Consider the following 18,661-nt stretch of genomic DNA (forward strand, 5'->3'; position numbering starts at 1 on the left):
ACATGCGCGAATGCATAAAACTCCCGAGGAGCACTGTGATTCACGCACGCGCACACCCACCACCCACACATGTACCCCTGACATGTCCCTCCCCCCTTCCCCGTCCTCATGAAAGGATTACCTGACCTCGATGATTGAACGCTGGGGAACAAAGCCCATCTGTGGCCAGTTTAATTCGGATTTCTTTTTTTCAGATTCACATTTCTTTTTTCCCTGTTACCGATTTTTCATACAGTGGCATTTAAATACCCCCCCCCCACTTCCAGTGACTCATTTTTCACTTTTCATTTCACTGGCCCTATTGTATTCAGTGAATTCTCTTTAATGTTCTTTTTCAGGGTCACATGTCGTTTTTTCGCTCTCCATTGTTCATTCATTCTTTGCCTCTGAAGCTGCTTCATTCATCACATTCTAGAAGCCGGAATTTTACAATACTTCTGATGATAAACTTTAAAGCTTTTTTTAAGATCTGTATGTGAGTTTTTATCAAGCTGTGATTGCTCTGACTGCTTGAGAGTCTTACGGAAATGTGGAAGGAATTAGAGCAAGCTCATTCTGACGGACAGCCTCATATAAAACTGTCTCAGTTTGACAAACCAATCATCTTGCTCATTCTATTGTCTAAGAGAAGAACATGAGGACTTAAACTTGGGGACTTTGATTCCACATCACTGTGTAGCTCTCATATTGATGATTTTCTCCAGTGTTCAGTGATATCAAATAGCCCTCTCAGTCTCCTTTGACTCTCAGCTGAGTTAAATCATCCCGCGTCAACTGGAAAACATATTATAGTGTTCGCACCATGAGAAAGTTGATAATGCAGTGAAACTTTGTCATATGTCAAACATCGCAGTGCATCGTGTCTCTATTAAATTTCGTTTTCAAACGTGAGAATGATTTTCCAACTTACTGCATCGCCTGATGCCAGTCTCATCGCATAATGGAACCTACTACAGACTTGTTTAGCTGGTACTGAGTCGAAAAATTCTTAGAGTATCAGTGGAGAAAAGTGTGCATGATTTTATGCCAATCTTATCTCATGATGAGAAAGTACTCTAGCATTCTAGTTAAGCTGGCAATGAATAAAGGAACAACTAAAATACCAATGGGAAAGCGCTTGCTGACTTTGATGGCATGTGCTACACCAATTTTTTTTTTTTTTTTTTTTTGTTTAGTTTCGCAAGTTGAAACAGATTAATGCCTAGCGAATGTACAAGGGTCATTAGGGCAGATAATCAGTACGGGTTTAAGATCATTTGATAAGTTCTACTAACTCACTAACTCTACTTCCCTTTCATCAGACAAAAGATGAGAGGTTCCCAAGTTAATGCCTCTTGACGGCATTAGGGTCATTATGACATAAAATTTTGCTAAGTCCCTGTCTTCCCTTAGCATAAGACGTGCTATATTCGCAGTTTCATTTACATCTCTTATTGTACTGCCATGTGTTCAGAGACAAGATGGAAGCTAACTTTGTCAAATATTTTGGCTGGCCTGTGAATTTATCTTGGGTTCTTCCAATTGTTAGGTGGACATGCTGACCCATGCACCACCAGCTGCCCGCATCATGCCGAGGAAGCTCCAGCCACCTTATATATGTCGTTCCCAGGGTGAAGGGTCGGGACGGTAGCGAGTGCGCCTGTCTGTCGCACCTGACCATATATGTACACAAGAACTCGTTGCAAATATTGACCACCTGTAGCATCACCAGCGCAGGTAAGACGAGGCCAGCTTTAACATGTGCTTGCTTGGTCACGGCTCTTGGTGGCCCCACTTTCTGCGCATGATGCATCGGTTTTATGCGCATGACCTGCCTCCATTCAGCTCCTCCCACCTATCCCATGCTCTCTGACGCTCTCTCTAATCCTCCTCCCTCCTCCTCACACCGACAACCACCCTCTCTCTAATCCCCCCAACCCCCACCTCTTCTCTCTAATGACTGTCGATTCCTCGTTTCCTTCCTCTCCTGCTTCCTCTCTTCTCACTTCCAGCTCTTTCCTCCATCGCTCACCCTCCCCCGTTTTCTCCCTCCCTCGTGACCTACCCCCGTTTTCCTTCAACCCCAGTCTCCCTCACTTTCCCTTCTCATTCTCTCTCTCCCACCATCATGCCCTGGCTTCCACTTTATTCCTCCATCAGTCTGTCTACTTACCCTTACCCAATTTACTTCAGTCTCCTCCCTCTCCCTCACCCTTTTCTCTCCCCACTCTCCCAAAACCTTGCTTTCATGTCTCCCCCCCCCCCCAACTTTTTCTCTACATGACGCTACCCCACCAAACGCTCTCTCGTAGCCTCACTGCAAGCCTCCCACACTGTGTCGTAACTGCAGTGCTCTCTCTCTCTCTCTCTCTCTCTCCTCTACATGACGCTAACTCATCACACAAACTCTCTCTCGTAGCCTCACTGCAAGCCTCCCACACGGTGTCGTAACTACAGTGCTCTCTCTCTCTCTCTCTCTCAAGGCGGGCTGACACTGGATCCTGCAACATACACGCCCACCCAGAAATTTTCAACTACAGTCTGCAAGAATTTCTCTCTTTGGAAGATTCACCTTCCCCTGGCGTTCCGTCTCACCGCAGTTTCCTCCTCGCATCACGGCATTCATATCACCATCCAATATCTTGTGCCTCGCCACATTTTCTCACGCAAAGTCTTCATGATCAATAAGGATAGCATACGAGTTACCTAGAATTCATGCACTTAGATTTCTCCTCTACAATGCCAGATTCTCGCAATCATTCATCTACCAACCTACCCTAAGTGTCCTATAACTTCTTCAACTCTAGGACGTCTTTTATCATTCATTATGGCTATCGAATACACGATCTGATAACCTTACATGAAGACTTCTTACAGTGAAGGGATAAAAGAAGGTCATATCTAATCCTTCCAGGGTACAAACCTCATTACCGTCTGGAAATAAGAAACGTATATAAGGGACGTCCTCGTAATGAAGGGGTAAGATCCCTAACTTTAAATTGTACATCTCCCGGGTACTACATCCAAATATCATTTTTAAAATCTGCTTAACCCCTCCCACCCCGTTCCCTATCTTAACTCTCCTCTTCACCCCCCTCCCTCCTACTCCCAGTTTTCTCAATACTTACCAAGAATGCTCATAACGTGGACTCCCCTGACGCCTGCAACGGTGGCTGGGTGTTCAGCTCTGCACTCGACGGATGCCTCAGTGAGCCCTTGTGTCTCCACGGTCCGGATGAGCTTCCTGGTGAGCTTCGATGTAGTGACCCAGCCGCCCTCTGCGTGCTCGGTGACGGTGGTGGTCGTGGCGCTGACGGAGGAGCCTGAACAGGGAGGTAAAGGAGGATTTAATGACTAATATGTGAATGGTGGAAAATAAAACAAGGGGTCGGAGGTGGTGATGAGTGGAGAGAGGAAAGCAGTAAAAATTGAGGCAAAACCATTAGGGTTTCATAAATGGAATGAAAATAGTACACTCGAAGTCTGGGAAGAGACGGGTAAAGATTATCTCAGGAATGAAAAGGGAGGGACATTTTTTAAGGACGAAGATTTTATACACATGTACGGCTTCGGAATGATCTGAAGATAAATAATTTAGTATTCTGTACGAAAACTGAAATGGCATTTACTATGAAGTCCATACATATTGACATACCTCTGACACAATGCAGCGAAAGACATACCAAAATTACTTTAAGAACCAAGAGAACATGAACTTTGGAACCTTTGCCTGCGGGTGCCCAGTTTTGACTTAAAGTTTGTCAACAGACTGCGATTACGCAGCACGTGAAAGAAACTGCGGAAAATGTATGGGTGATGGATAATGTGTCATGAAAAATTGTGTCTATGGCAACTGCGTGCGTCATAAATGTAACAAGGATGGGACTATTTTACGGCTGAATCAATAAAATAAATACTGCAATATCAAAGTTACGGACAGCGGGAAAAAACGTGTAATAAACGTCAAAATTCATATTGAGAGTCATGGGTGACAGAGTTGGACGGACAGATATTGAATTGCCCTGACAGGTCACAGGGTTTGCCTGGTGATGTAGTGTGCTGTGGCCATGGAAGGATGAAGGTGGTAATGAAGGAAATATGATGGTGATAGGTGGTGATGACAGACAAGGGTGAAGTGTGAAGTGTTAGTGAGAGGTGTTGCGAGACAGAAGGTAGTGAAACCAGAAGGGAAGTAATGTTTAAATTGTTGAAGAGCGGTGGAAGTTGAGGTGAGAAGTGGAGGCGAAGATGAGTGGTGATGTTGATGTGTAAGATGTTGGGAAGTGGTGATGTTGATGTGTGAGGTGTCGGAGAGAGATAATGGTGAGATTTGAGAGAAATGTTTGTGAGATCTGACGGAAGTCATGATGATAAGCGAGATGATCGAAAGGTGACGCAAAGGTGTGTATTTATTGGAGAAAGATTGTGCCAAGGTCTGTGAGTTGTAATACTGGCATATGGAAAAAGGTGGAGATGAGGTGAAGGTGTTGGTGAGAGAGAGAGAGAGAGAGAGAGAGAGAGAGAGAGGTGAAAGTGTGTGTGTGAGAAGTGTAGGCGAGAAGTCCTGGTGAGTTGTGAGAAATGGTGCTGGTGTTGAGTCAGGAGGCATTGAAGTGCGCCGTGATGTTAAGGACAGGCAAGCAAGCAGAGTCAGCCAGGCGGAGAGTGAAGAAGGAAAAGGTGCAGTGAGGCGAATAAAGGCAAGTGAAAATGGAACCAGGAAGGAAAGAAGGATACATGAAAGGAAGACAGAGGAAACAGAGGATTTCAGAGAAGGAGGGCAACAAACAGATATGCAGGAGGGGAAGGTTGAAAGGAAGGAAGGAAGTCGGAGGTGGATGCCATCGAGAGGTAGAAAAAAGAGGACGAGGGATGAATAGAGAGGACGGCGGTGGGGAGGAAATCAGATGAAGGGAGGGAAGTCTGAAAGGAGACACATGGGATGGGATCCCAAACACGGAGGAAGAGAGGAGGAATTCGGAGGAACGGAGGAGGAGAAGAAAGTGATGAGAAACTCGAAGACAGGGAAGAACAGCCTCGTAAGAAGCAGAAGAAACTCGGAGGAAAGGAAGGAAACACTCAGAATAAGGAAAGAGGAGATGGTGAATATGGGAAAATATAATACTGAAGACGGGAAAAAAGAACTCGTCAGGACAGACGATAACCAAACGAAGAAAAAAAAAAAAACAGTCGACGTACAAAACTGAGGGGCAGGAAGGGACGAAAACCAAAGGATGGAAAAAAGGGGAAAAATGTGGGTGTAAAGGAAAAACGGGTACATGGGAAACAGAGCGTGATTAGAATTTAGAGGACAGTAGTATGAAAATCCGGTCACCAAAGAGCGCCTGAGTGCGCCCTGGAAAGGATTTCGAGGAAGCTTGGAGTGAACGCGGGAATAGGAGAGTGTAATCCCGGGATGATGCTGATGTGAGAGGATAAGGTGGGATGTGAAGGATAAAGACACGCCATGGTTGATGAAAATGGAGGAGAAAGAAAATAATGTGCCTAATTTTGAACACGGACTTAGAAGGATAATTACTGTACTGTACGTGGGTAAATTTGAGCACAGCCTTAACAAAATAAAACAGTATTCATGAGTACGAGTAACCTCAGCAACAGTAAATACAAAGGGAGCAGTAAAAAAGGGAGGGAAAAAGCTACGCATGAATCTGAGCAGGCCTTCGATAACAGTAAAAACAGCAAGGGATGATGAGAAGGAAGGAACAAGAGGAAACGATGCATAAATTGGAGTAAAACCTAAGCAAATATGTACCCAAGGGCATTGACCAAGCAAACACCAGGTGAGAGGGACAGGAGGACCTAACAGGCTACAACATTCATGAATTTCATGAATATTCAGCAGCTTTCATTTCCTACTTTCCCGCTATCAAAGCAGATGCACTAAAAAAGAACGCCTCGACATGCGATTCGGAAGTGAGAGTGCAGGTTTGAGGAATTTAAATGGAATTGTACAGCGTGAGGTGTCAGTGTGTATGTGTGTACAGATGTGGATGAAAAGGCAACAGACAGCATAGTCGAAGAAAACGAGATGAAAATGTCACGACACGTGCAACAGATTACAAGCAGGCCGAATGTCAAAGGTAAAAATCTGGGAGAAGGCATGTGTGTGTGTGTGTGTGTGTGTGTGTGTGTGTGTGTGTGTGTGTGTGTGTGTGTGTGTGTGTGTGTGTGTGTGTGTGTGTGTGTGTGTGTGTGTGTGTGTGTGTGTGTGTGTGTGTGTGTGTGTGTGTGTGTGTGTGTGTGTGTGTGTGTGTGTGTGTGTGTGTGTGTGTGTGTGTGTGTGTGTGTGTGTGTGTGTGTGTGTGTGTGTGTGTGTGTGTGTGTGTGTGTGTGTGTGTGTGTGTGTGTGTGTGTGTGTGTGTGTGTGTGTGTGTGTGTGTGTGTGTGTGTGTGTGTGTGTGTGTGTGTGTGTGTGTGTGTGTGTGTGTGTGTGTGTGTGTGTGTGTGTGTGTGTGTGTGTGTGTGTGTGTGTGTGTGTGTGTGTGTGTGTGTGTGTGTGTGTGTGTGTGTGTGTGTGTGTGTGTGTGTGTGTGTGTGTGTGTGTGTGTGTGTGTGTGTGTGTGTGTGTGTGTGTGTGTGTGTGTGTGTGTGTGTGTGTGTGTGTGTGTGTGTGTGTGTGTGTGTGTGTGTGTGTGTGTGTGTGTGTGTGTGTGTGTGTGTGTGTGTGTGTGTGTGTGTGTGTGTGTGTGTGTGTGTGTGTGTGTGTGTGTGTGCATCAGAGGCCATGAACAATAGGATGAGTGTGTGACAGCTGGTGTGTATTCCGCCCACCCACAGAACTGGCGCATATGTAAAACATCGAGGACTTTGACAATGCGCGACCTTATCAGAGTGACAAACAGATTGTTTTGGGAATGCTGTTTAGTTTAACGAAGGATGAACAAAGGAAGACAACAGTAAAGAGAACATCAAAACATATGAATTTGTTTTAACATAGAATAGTAATCGCAGTTATGATAATAAACTGGGTAATGATGTTTAGTGGTGGAAAACTAATAATAATATTAATAATAATAATAATAAAGAAATAATAACAATAATAATACCTTCATCATCATCATCATCCGGACCTCCTTTCCAACTCTAGGGAAGGATGAATAGCAACGTCCAGAAAGCCCAAATTTGCCCAATAGAATGGGCCACGCTTCCATTCACTCACTATTCAAGGCCCAGGAATCCTGGCTCCATCTGATACGCCAAAAACATTCATCACGTTCTGTAGCTCCACATACACGTATCCGACTGAGTCAATCCGGACGCTGTCACGTTAAACAGGGGTGCCAAATCCCTGATCATGCGCTTCTCCTCACAACATTCATCCAGCCAGCTCGATCTCTTGTCAGTCTCCAAGCCTCACCGACTTCCAAACTCTCTTCCTCACACACTCATGCACCATATCCCTCCACCTTCTCCTTGGCCTACCTCGCCTCCTCCCTCCTTCAAATTCGCTCAGATATACCATTTTCACCACTCTACTGTTAAATAATAATAATAACAATAATAATAATAATAATAATAATAATAATAATAACAATGATGATGATAATGATAATAAAAATAATAATAATGATAATAACAATAATAATAATAATTGCCTGTTCTTTCTACATGAGTACTTACCATGCACTGTCCATGAGACGGAAGCAGCAGGACTGGCAGGGGCGGTAACACAGGTGAGAGCGAAGTCTTCACCGATGGCCACGGCAGCAGGACCTCGCACCTCCACACGCTCAGGAGGATCTAGAGAAGTGGGAGAGAGTATGGGTGTGTGAATGAATGAGGTAAGGGTTATACACTGATTGAGATAGATAGACGAGAAGTAGTGCTTATAAATGGCTTATTTTAGGGTTTTGAATGAGGTTAACTGTAGGTCAGAGATGATCATTAAGAACGTTTAGCTATACTCAGAGGTAAAAATAGCCCTGATTGCACACACACACACACACACACACACACACACACACACACACACACACACACACACACACACACACACACACACACACAAGCTCACGCACAGGAAAGCACATAAACAAAGTTGCACAAAACTTCCATTCAATACTTCCTGACATAACTAACGCTGAAGATGGAGATGGAGAACAAGAGAACAAACGTTCAGCAGCACACACAGCCACTCTGGGGACAGATTCCCGATAACAAGCAGCAGCAGCCTCGGTCAAGAGTAAAGGAGGAGCGACAAGCACCTCAAGCCACAACAACGAGCAAAACTTGAGGGCTTTTATCGCAGGCTCGTTATAAACTTCTGCATTGAAATAGATGAAACTTTACCTTAAAGAAGATGGTGAATGAGAGTGTGCGTTTGTCTGTGGGCGGGATGGAGGCGAAATGGGTGAATGGGCGTGTGGGAGAGGAGGCCAGAATGGAGACGTGTGAATGTGTGTGTGTGTGTGTGTGTGTGTGTGTGTGTGTGTGTGTGTGTGTGTGTGTGTGTGTGTGTGTGTGTGTGTGTGTGTGTGAAGATAGGGTAGTGTAAGTTAGTGAAAAGGGTTAACGAGTTTGTGTGAATATAACTGAATATTTCGTGACATTTCGCGAAGTGTCAGAAGGCGGGATCTACCGGGCCGGAAATTGAATTTGGTTGGTTGGAAATAGTATTGTTGAGGGAGGTGGCTGGGGGAGTCCTGTGTGCGCAAGTTAAGGAAGAGAAGATAGGTGTGTGTGTGTGTGTGTGTGTGTGTGTGTGTGTGTGTGTGTGTGTGTGTGTGTGTGTGTGTGTGTGTGTGTGTGTGTAGTGGAAATGTGAGGAGAAAGGGAGAGTGTGTGCGTGCGTACGTCAGATGATAGGGAGCGAATGTATTGAATTGAGATATGAAACGTAAAATGTGTGTGTGTGTGTGTGTGTGTGTGTGTGTGTGTGTGTGTGTGTGTGTGTGTGTGTGTGTGTGTGTGTGTGTGTGTGTGTGTGTGTGTGTGTGTGTGTGTGTGTGTGTGTGTGTTTTAGAAACACGCAAATGAAAAACGAATTACTGAGGTAAGATTCCACGCTTAAGGTGGCCAGCAAAAATTACTTTAAAATATACAGAACTGCGTAAGACGGTGAGTGGGTGTGATGGCAAGGAGGAAAACAAAAATTCAAAATGTCAAAAAAAGGGCACAGTCGTAAACACAGGATCTTAAGGTGTGAAGGGATCACAAACAGGAAGTCGTGCAAGGAAAATACAATGACGTCAATAGCGCCAGAATTTTTGCGACAGATGTCAGGGTCCTTTCATGTCCTTCTCTGTGCGAAATAAAACATCCATTCGTATTTGCCTTGCTCTCTCATACCCTGTTCTTGTCAGCTTTTCTTTCACCGTACGCTAGAGATTTGTGAACCCTCAGAAAACTTCACCCATTCATCAGTCTCAACAGTGGGAAGATCTATTTGTTCATGTTAGGAATAACAACAGAAAAGTAAACTTTAACGATCTTGCCATGTAAAGTCACTGATGGACGATTGTATAAAGTATTAAAAGTTGAAGGGATGAAGAAAAGAGGAGGGTGAGAATTAAGAGGTTTTGAAGGGGTACAGGAATGGCAGAAGAGGAAACAGAAAGAGGGGGAAGAGAAGTGGAAGAGTATAAGAGTACAAAAAAGTACAAGGGAATGTAAACAGCAACAGAAGACATGGTCCTTTCCAAGACGTTTGTTTCCGAGAAGACTTCTATGAGTCAAAGGTAGAATTAGCAACCCAAGAAGGAGAAATGGAGGAGGAGCTTCAGTAGTTTCTTGGTTCATGCCCTAGCAAAGTAATGGAACTAGCTACTTACATTGGACGGTAAGCGTGACGTTGGTGGTGTAGGGGCGAGATAGCAGGTCACTGGACACGCGGCACTCGTAGATGGCGCCGTCTTCTTCACGAGTGGCGATCACTTGCTGGCTAACGAACACGCCCCCAGATGCCTTGCGAGGGGTGGCAGGGTGTGCGCTGGTCACAAGCCCGTCCCTCCTACCCCTGCGACCACCTGCGGCTGCGGCTGCGGCGGCGGCGAGCTGGCTTTGGGGCCGGCCATGTCTGAACCACATAACTTTAGGGGATGGATTGCCACCGAAGACGTGGCACACGAGAATGCGGCTCTCTCCTGCCCTAAGCACCTCTCCGGTCTGGTACTCGCTGATGACTGGACGGCCGGGGGGATCTGAAGCCAGGGAGATGCAAGAATTAACTAGCTAAATTCTATCATCATCATCATCATCATATTAACTCTTTTCCAGGAACAATGAAGGAGGGATCCGTTTAACCATCAACTTCAATATAGGTGTGACAGTTCTGAATTTACTAGAATGCACTATTTCATCTTTTTTTCTACATAATGTCAAACAACGATATTATTTAAAGCAAGTCAGCATGATTTCATTTAGCTTATTTCATTTACCTATCCTAGAAAAGAGTTTCAAACTTCTCTGTTAGCCCATCCACGCCAATGACGATAGTTCTTCCTTTTATCTGAACAACTCATGATGACGTGTGTGTGTGTGTGTGTGTGTGTGTGTGTGTGTGTGTGTGTGTGTGTGTGTGTGTGTGTGTGTGTGTGTGTGTGTGTGTGTGTGTGTGTGTGTGTGTGTGTGTGTGTGTGTGTGTGTGTGTGTGTGTGTGTGTGTGTGTGTGTGTGTGTGTGTGTGTGTGTGAATCTGTCTTAATCACGGAATTAACAAGATAAAAGAATGTTACTCACGGAAGACAGCAAGGTTGATGGAAGCGATGAGTGGCGGCTGCGAGTACATAATGGCGGGGTGGATGGCTCTGCAGGAGAACTTGTGGCCGTCGTCCCTGGCATCGGTCCGCATCACCAGGTGGCTCCTCACAGTCACCATCTTGGGGATCTCAGAGTCCTCGATTACCTCGTAGTGGTGGCCTGGGGACGGACAAGTGGAGTAGTGAGCGAGGATTTAAGGGAGGTTACATATTTTCCACTGTGCAAAAACAAATGTCTCATGGTCTAATGGGTTATGGCGTTTTGAACTGATGTCGCCTATTTAATGGGCGACATCCAGTTTGAGTGTGGTTGGAGTCTGTGGCTCACATAGTGTCACTTAAGGAGGAGCGACTGGTCACCTATAAATGTTTGGACTAAGTAGCAGAGTCCCTGTCTATGAAACAATAAAAAAACAATAAAGAAAGAAAGAAAAGGAAAAAAATTTGAAGTCGGTAGTCTTCACTGTAAAGAAACAAAGGAGTAGAGAGGCAGAGTGGGAGGTAAGTGTCAAGATATAGGAAAAAGACAGTGTTAATTTCCTCTGGGTAGGATAAGCAAAGAAACAACTACTTCATTGTGAGGAGCCAGTAAATAGTGAGGAATGGGCAGGATACAGAAAACTGCACTAATCATGTCACTTTCATCTGACACATATCATACGAAAATGAAGGAAATATTTGAAAAAAGAGAAAATGAGAAAAAGAAGGAAAACGCTGCAAATAAGTGAAGAATTTAAAGAAATTTTATGAAAGCTGCTACAAAAATATGTATCTCTTTTAAGTCTAAGAAGCTTTCCGTGGTAATACATAGATATTTAAGAATCTCAAGAGAATGTAAGAACGCGGAGAACAACCCATCAAAATATGGAATTACATCCCGGGTCAAAAATACTTTTCACCTCCAAATATAAATCCAGGACGAGGCAAATCCGACACTCAAAAATATTATCCTCTGGATCTAGTTGGGCTGATGCTCGGATCTGCCTCTGTCCTGGCAACAGGGTGGTCGATCTTAGGCGCTGGACATCTATATATAAACGTGTCCTTTCCACAATTCCTGCAGGGATGTTACATATAAGGCACGAGCATGAGAGATGGAATATCCGGCACTTCGTGTACCTACAAGAGGTGCGACGAACGGAAATTCTCGGAAGCTGTTTGAACAATTATACTCGGCTCGTCGTCCTGTGAAACCTGCAGCTATCTAGTTCTATAATAAATTTCATTTTAGAACTCTACGGAAAGAGAACTACACTGCTTTCATGTTTAAATGTGGCTTAATACTGAGAAATGTACATACCTAGTAATCGCAACTGTAACCTATGTAAGTGTCACAATTAATAAATCTTGACTTTTAAAAGTGATCAATATTTCCCACAATGAGGTCGAAGGAATAATTAAGAAAAAGAAATAAAACAAAAGCAATTTTTTCTTCTTCTGGGCATGGCAGCAACAAGGAATGACACTGAACATTCACCAGACCGCGCGTATAGTGCGCCACTACGGTGAAGGTCAGGGGTCATCATTTAGGAAGTAGGAAGTCTGGCCCGGGCGGTGCGTGTTAAAGGGGAAGGATCAGTCGGCGCGGAGGTGGGCGTGTGAGGCGGGGAAGAGGCTGGGGTGAGAGTGGGGGTAGGAAGGAAAGGACTGTCTGGGTGGGGGAGGGAGGGGAAGGAGTCTGGGTGGGGGAGGGAGGTGAAGGAGTCTGGGTGTGGGAAGGAGGAGAAGGAATCTGGGTAGGGAGACAGGGGGAAATAGATGAGAGGAAGGGTAAGGGCTTCTGGATGAATGGAATGGGTTAGGGTTATGGAGTCTCCGGGCGAGGAAAAAGAGAAGAAAGGCGAATGGAGACCTTTGTGTGTGTGTGTGTGTGTGTGTGTGTGTGTGTATGTGTGTGTTTTGGGGGCGAGGAGGATATAGTGGGCGAGTGAATGCGGACTGAATTCCGTTAAAATACGAACTCGTATGATGAGTGACACCGGAGAGAAATCGGGATACTTAGAAATGACTTGCGTTCGTTAAAAATAACAGAACTATTGGTAATAGACGTAAGTGCAGTGTATGTGTGTGGAGGAAGCATGGTGAATGTCAATGGTACGACAGGGTAGGGGGAATGGGGGGAGTTGAGGAGAGTTTGCCGGTTTTATCGTGATCAATACCAGGAACCTGACCCAGTGGTGGGAATGTTATACACGGCCATTTGACTTTGGGTCCTTCTGAAATTCGAGAAGGCAATGAACCTCTACAATTAAATTTTTTTTATTCATATTACCACTATGAGACTTTAATCAGATTTGGAAGATACCAAGAATAACATATATATCACCGTAGTGAAGTGCCTAATAACATTCCAAAACCTGAAACCTGTATATTCTCATATATTACTGGAGATCGTTGTCTTCAGCAACCCTGCGTGAGGTCGACGCCACACTGTCTGAACATTTCCGGCAACGGTGAGGGTCTAAGGAAAATGCTCTTATGCGGAGAGAGGATTTTATGTAACAGCCTTGACTTTACAATATTTTACCGCGGGGACATCATTAGAGAAATTCTTCGATATACGTACCCATTTTTATGCTCTTTTATGCTGTTATTTCCTCAGTAACTTACAGATTCACCGATTCTTATAAATCGGATGTACCAATTCCCCTAGGCAACATCACAAAATATGTAGAAAAACTCTTGATAATTTGGAACACATTTCTGACACATATTGAAAAAATCCTTACGCCCAAGGACAAATATGAGACTTCCTGCGCCCAAACACATCCCTGATATAAAGTATACCTTGGATTTCATTGTACCTAAGAACAAAGGACGGGATTTACTTGGGTCAGATCTGAGATTGCTACTGTACCATCATGAACATGAACACCACTTACTCGGGTCAATCCTGAGGTTGTTGCGGTACCATGCGACGGTGGGAGAGGGTTTGGCGTCCAGCAAGAGGCACTCCAGCTTCAGTTTGGTGCCCTCCATCACCTCGGCCACCGCACCGTTGCCCCAGCCTACCATCACGATCTTGCGGGGGGGCACTGGGGAGGGTAGAGAGAAACATAGAGGGTGAATGAGGAGAGAAAAATTGAGGATTGAAGATGGGAGAAAAAAAAAAAGCAGGTGGATAATGTGAGAGAAGTAAAACGAGGATACATGATGTAAGAAGAGGAGAAAAGGGGATGAATGATAATGAGAGAGAGAGAGAGAGAGAGAGAGAGAGAGAGAGAGAGAGAGAAGGGATGAATGAGTGAATGACGGGCGATAACTGGGAATTTAGGGGCTGCGGGAAAAAAAAAAAAAATTAAACTGGAGATTTTGTTCAGTAAGACTGAAGGAAAAGGAGGCTTGTAATATAAAGAAAATATATAGGACGGAAAATTTTTCTGAATGGGACAAAGGATGGCACTAGAAATATAGCAGGGCATAGAATAGAATCAAATGGAAAGTTGAGAACGGACGGGGAGTTCATTGTATCGTGATCTGGATGCAATATATGTAAAGGCCAAAAGTCAGGCCCACAACTGAATAAGCAATTCAAAACTCCACCGAGGGAACTTTTCTCATATTATATAATACTACCTGGAATACGGTGTCAAATTTTTACCCAACTCATCAAAAACGTGGAGTTCGATGATACTCTTTCATTCGAGGCCGATTTCAATGAAGCCCAAGCAATGAAGGAGTGTAATTTAGATACGTAAAAGGGCATATTGAGTTTCATGTAGCTTAAAGAGGCTTTGTTCCCGCCCCACGGCATTTTCACTCAGCTGGGATGAAGAGGGGTAGGAGGAGGTGGAGGAGGAGGAGGAGGAGGAGGAGTGTCTGACCGTTGCTATGGAAACGAAACAAAAGAACAAGGCCACAGTGGGGGGGGGGGGAATAGAGAGAGAGAGAGAGAGAGAGAGAGAGAGAGAGAGAGAGAGAGATTAAACCAAAAGAAAACAGAGGGAGAGGGAGAGGTTCAGAACACCAGGTAGAGAGGCTGAGGTTGAAAGACGGGGATGAAGTTGATAAAGGCTTAGTGATGTCGGCTTCAAGTAGGAGAAGAGTGACCTGGATGAGCGGATACAGGGTCCTTGGGTATACAGGATCTTTAAACATTTACAAAATAAACTAGTCTGCTGGCAAATTACTGTTATCAGAAATCACGCTGTTATTAGTACCTTTTTCCCTGAATATTTACTCTAGTTTGACGGTGAGGTAAAGTGGCTGTGTGAGCGAGGCCAAATGTACAGGCAAGCACTCTTATAGATAATTCGCTATAAAGTGTACATATGGAACCAAATCTAGAAACACCGACTTATACATGGCATTAACTTCCTTTAGGTCGCTCTCGCATGGTTATAAATATTACTCATACTTCCTTCCCTCTTACCTGAATATATATTGAATATCAATGGGTCATACCTACTTTCGTATATAAAATCTATTACCATAATTGCCTAACAACATCAGCAATACAGTATTTTATTTCAGTTCAGATCAATCTCATACGTCTGACTATCGTTGGCCTAAAGGAAACCTACTCACCTTTTGAAGGTACATATACAATACTTATCTCTAAATTTCTGTCACAGCCAAGAAATCAACTCTGCTATGGACAATACCCACCAGTTCTCAACTCTAAACTCTAGCAACCCTTCACAATGTCACCTACCCATGACAGTCACGTTAGCTCCTGCCCAGACGGCTTCATTGGTAGCACTGGGTCCAACCTGGCACTCATACTCGCCCTCGTCCTCCATGGTGGCGCCGCGGATGACCAAGTGGTGTTCGCCCATCGTCTCGTTGCCAACATAGCGGTAGCGAGGGTAACCAGGCACTGTGCGGTTGAAGCCTACATTCCGAGGACGAGAGGGACCGTGTGGGGGGGGACAGACATGGTTAGTTTGGTGTGGACCGTAGGAATTTAGTCTACTCTGGTTGGGGCTGATGGTGAGGGGAGGAATATAGTGACGGCCATATTCTTAAAATATGAAACAACGAGTATGTATGCAAGTCTCCAATTTGTGAAACCCAATATGAGAATAAAATCGCATTTGCATTCTCTCCATCTTTGCTGAATGAATTCATTGACGAGACAAGCAGGTTAACTCTGTTCACTATTTACACCTGTTCTATTGTATATTGGACAGTCAGAAAATGGGACTTGTACACATCTTCGGTCTTTCACCCTTAAGAATATGGTCGTGCGGACGTATAGTGAAAGGCTTACACATAAAAAGCTGGGATTTGGGATAGTGTAAATACTTTAAGCAGATTATTTGGATGAGGAAAGAAAAGCCAGCTTTTGTTCTAGCACACCTGAAGGATCCCACATACACTGAGGAAAGAGAACATGCATCATTAATGCCTGAAAGATGAGCGTCCTTGAGGGGAGGGGGATGAGTTATTCAGTGCCGCCCACGACCAATGTGGCTTAATGGGAAAATTGAGAATTAAGTCACGATGAAAATATATTAAACACAAGAAGACGGATTCTCAGGAAACAAGAAGAAGAAAAACGAACGAACCGTAGGCAGAATCATCTAGTTCTCTGCAACAGAAGAGACTGGTAATGTGAAACTAATACTCTGATGGAACACTAATTTTCATACACGCCTTCGCGGAGTTGCGGCAAAATCCACACTTTTTTAATATGCTTCCTACTCTGAGAGAGAGAGAGAGAGAGAGAGAGAGAGAGAGAGAGAGAAAAGGCCGTTAGTATGGGACAAAAATGTGAAGGTAAGGACACACTGAGTTCCTCTCTCTAGCTTCATCTATTTATTATACTTCATTCCCTGAGGAAAGGAAAGAAAGACATGTAAAGAAGTACAATGGCAAAGAAACGCTGACATTTTCTCCTCCCTCCAGTGTTCTTTTGAAGTCTGTAAAATAAAAGAGGTGTTCATAAATCTCTGCGGGAAGAGGACTAACGATGACATTTCTCCACGATGCAGTCTCTCATTTTCTGCAACAATAAAGTGATAGTTCATTATATTACTGGAACACCGAGCATCCAACTTGACTACAGCGCGTTCGTTCTAACCTGACAAATATCCCCAACTTTTTTCAGGTCAGTTGATGGCAAAGTGTGGTCAGTCTGAAGGCTCAATTTAACTATACTCTGTTCACTTTTCCTTGGCCTAATACTGCCATCTGTCCATTTTAAATGTTGAGTTATAGCAACAGATTAACAACGGCATATGACGATAGTCATGAAGTGTGGTAGAAAGGATGCAGTCATAGTACTGTCTTTTTCTGCCACTGAGCTTCGCGAAATAAACTGCTAAAGGATGCAAATCTCGCCAAGTGAACGAACTGCCGTCCCCAGGAAGACTTATCTCTGCTTAATAATCAAGTCTCATAAAAAAAAAAAAATAAAGTATACTAAGATGACCACATCTTAATATTCAGGACGTAAGAGTGGTTCATTTCCGTTAGGTAAACACAAACCACTCTAGTATCGTCCAATGAACCTGGTTAAAAGGAAAACATTACCGAAAAACTATATCTGGTGCGCGTATGTAACTTTATCCTGAAAGAGATTAATAAAAAAAATATTACTGACTGCGAACCTTCCGTGAGAAATGAGGTGTAAAACTCTGACCACTGACATCTAACTTCACAAGGCTGTCTATCTGAGAGAGAGAGAGAGAGAGAGAGAGAGAGAGAGACAGACAGACAGACAGACAGACAGAGAATATATTGATGTTACGCTGCACAGCTTAAGAGTGGCACAGCAATTTCGAAAAGCTTATCCGCGTGGATAGAAAAATCAGAATTACATCAAAGGCCCAAAATCTCCAATCTCTCGGTATCAGTCGAGGGAAAATAATCAAGCAGAATACAAAATGATGACAAAACATTTAACACCATCCTGAGAGGTAAGGGTTGGGAGCAAAATTATCAAAACTTAGACCTAAAGACGTAGTGAAGCCCGTTATTTTTGTTATTATTCTAATATTATTATTCTTATCATTATTATTACTGTATGAACCGAATAAAGCATGTAGTGATGAAAGAATATGTCCGGCCTTTCTTTGTGTCGTTGCTGACTGCTTCTGTAACATGGGATAGCAGGCTGATATCAAATAATCAGAGTTGTTCTAGAAATTACTGAGAAATGACAGGAATCTTTGTTACACCTCCGCACACTCAGTTTTAATAATATGGATATAAGAGGACGAGAGCTGTCTCATCTCCTGACCTCCTTCATGGTCTGTGTGGCAAAGGTGGAACAAGAAAGACATTATTCTCGCAGAAGGAAATCTACCATGTCCTGCTTTTGTGTGCTTGCTGGAGAGATAGATAAATAGAGCAGAGAGGGACAGAGAGAAATGTGGAAGTTCCTCCCTTGCTGTGCAGCTTCATTCTCCTGGACTTACGTAATGTCTGTGTGGAGAAGTGAAATGAGTATGAGACTGAAGTATTCCTCGCATTTTCTGCCTCTGGTCATTATAACCTAGCAAGAAAGGAAAAAGTATAGCTAATTAATAACTTTCTTCACCTCTTATGAAACGAAATAACGCTAATACAGCTGCGCTCTCATTGGAAGTAAGAGAGAGAGAGAGAGAAAGAGAGAGAGAGAGAGAGAGAGAGAAGCGGATTTATTACCTCCCCATCCGAAAACAAAATGATAAAACAATTAATAACAAGCTCTAACACCTGTGAACAAAGGGTAGGTAATGAATAACCTGAGTCTACCACCTGGAGGAAAGAGAAAATGATAAATAAACTGCCCGAACATCTGATCTGGAATAAAGAGTGAGAGACTGCCACAGCATACAGAAGTCTGCAAACAGTACGTAAACAGCCCCGTAACCTGCTAATAAGAAAACGAATGAGTAACAAGCGCCATCATCTTAAGAATTATGAAACTCGTATGAAGATGACAGCATCTAAAATATAAACTAAGTAAATTGCGACAGGACCTAAGGGAAGTAAGAAATTTTAAGTAATACTGACTGTTTATGTAGGGAGATGGAG

General features: G+C 43.8%; 1 protein-coding gene across 1 annotated transcript in view; it reads right to left on the bottom strand.

Moving 5' to 3' along the window:
* Positions 1-18,661, bottom strand: part of LOC145413629 (uncharacterized) — a 155,445-nt gene that overhangs the window by 118,721 nt on the left and 18,063 nt on the right. The window contains exons 4-9 of the mRNA XM_080283290.1: positions 15,351-15,530; positions 13,579-13,731; positions 10,677-10,856; positions 9,771-10,139; positions 7,621-7,740; positions 3,108-3,302 (exon numbers count right to left, since the gene is read on the bottom strand). Coding sequence (XP_080139416.1) covers positions 3,108-3,302; positions 7,621-7,740; positions 9,771-10,139; positions 10,677-10,856; positions 13,579-13,731; positions 15,351-15,530 — 1,197 coding nt within the window. The remainder of the gene's footprint in view (positions 1-3,107; positions 3,303-7,620; positions 7,741-9,770; positions 10,140-10,676; positions 10,857-13,578; positions 13,732-15,350; positions 15,531-18,661) is intronic.

Source organism: Coenobita brevimanus, chromosome 97 (assembly GCF_032717465.1).
Source record: "Coenobita brevimanus isolate Jiangsu-jjx chromosome 97, ASM3271746v2, whole genome shotgun sequence".
NCBI classification, from domain to species: Eukaryota; Metazoa; Arthropoda; class Malacostraca; order Decapoda; family Coenobitidae; genus Coenobita; species Coenobita brevimanus.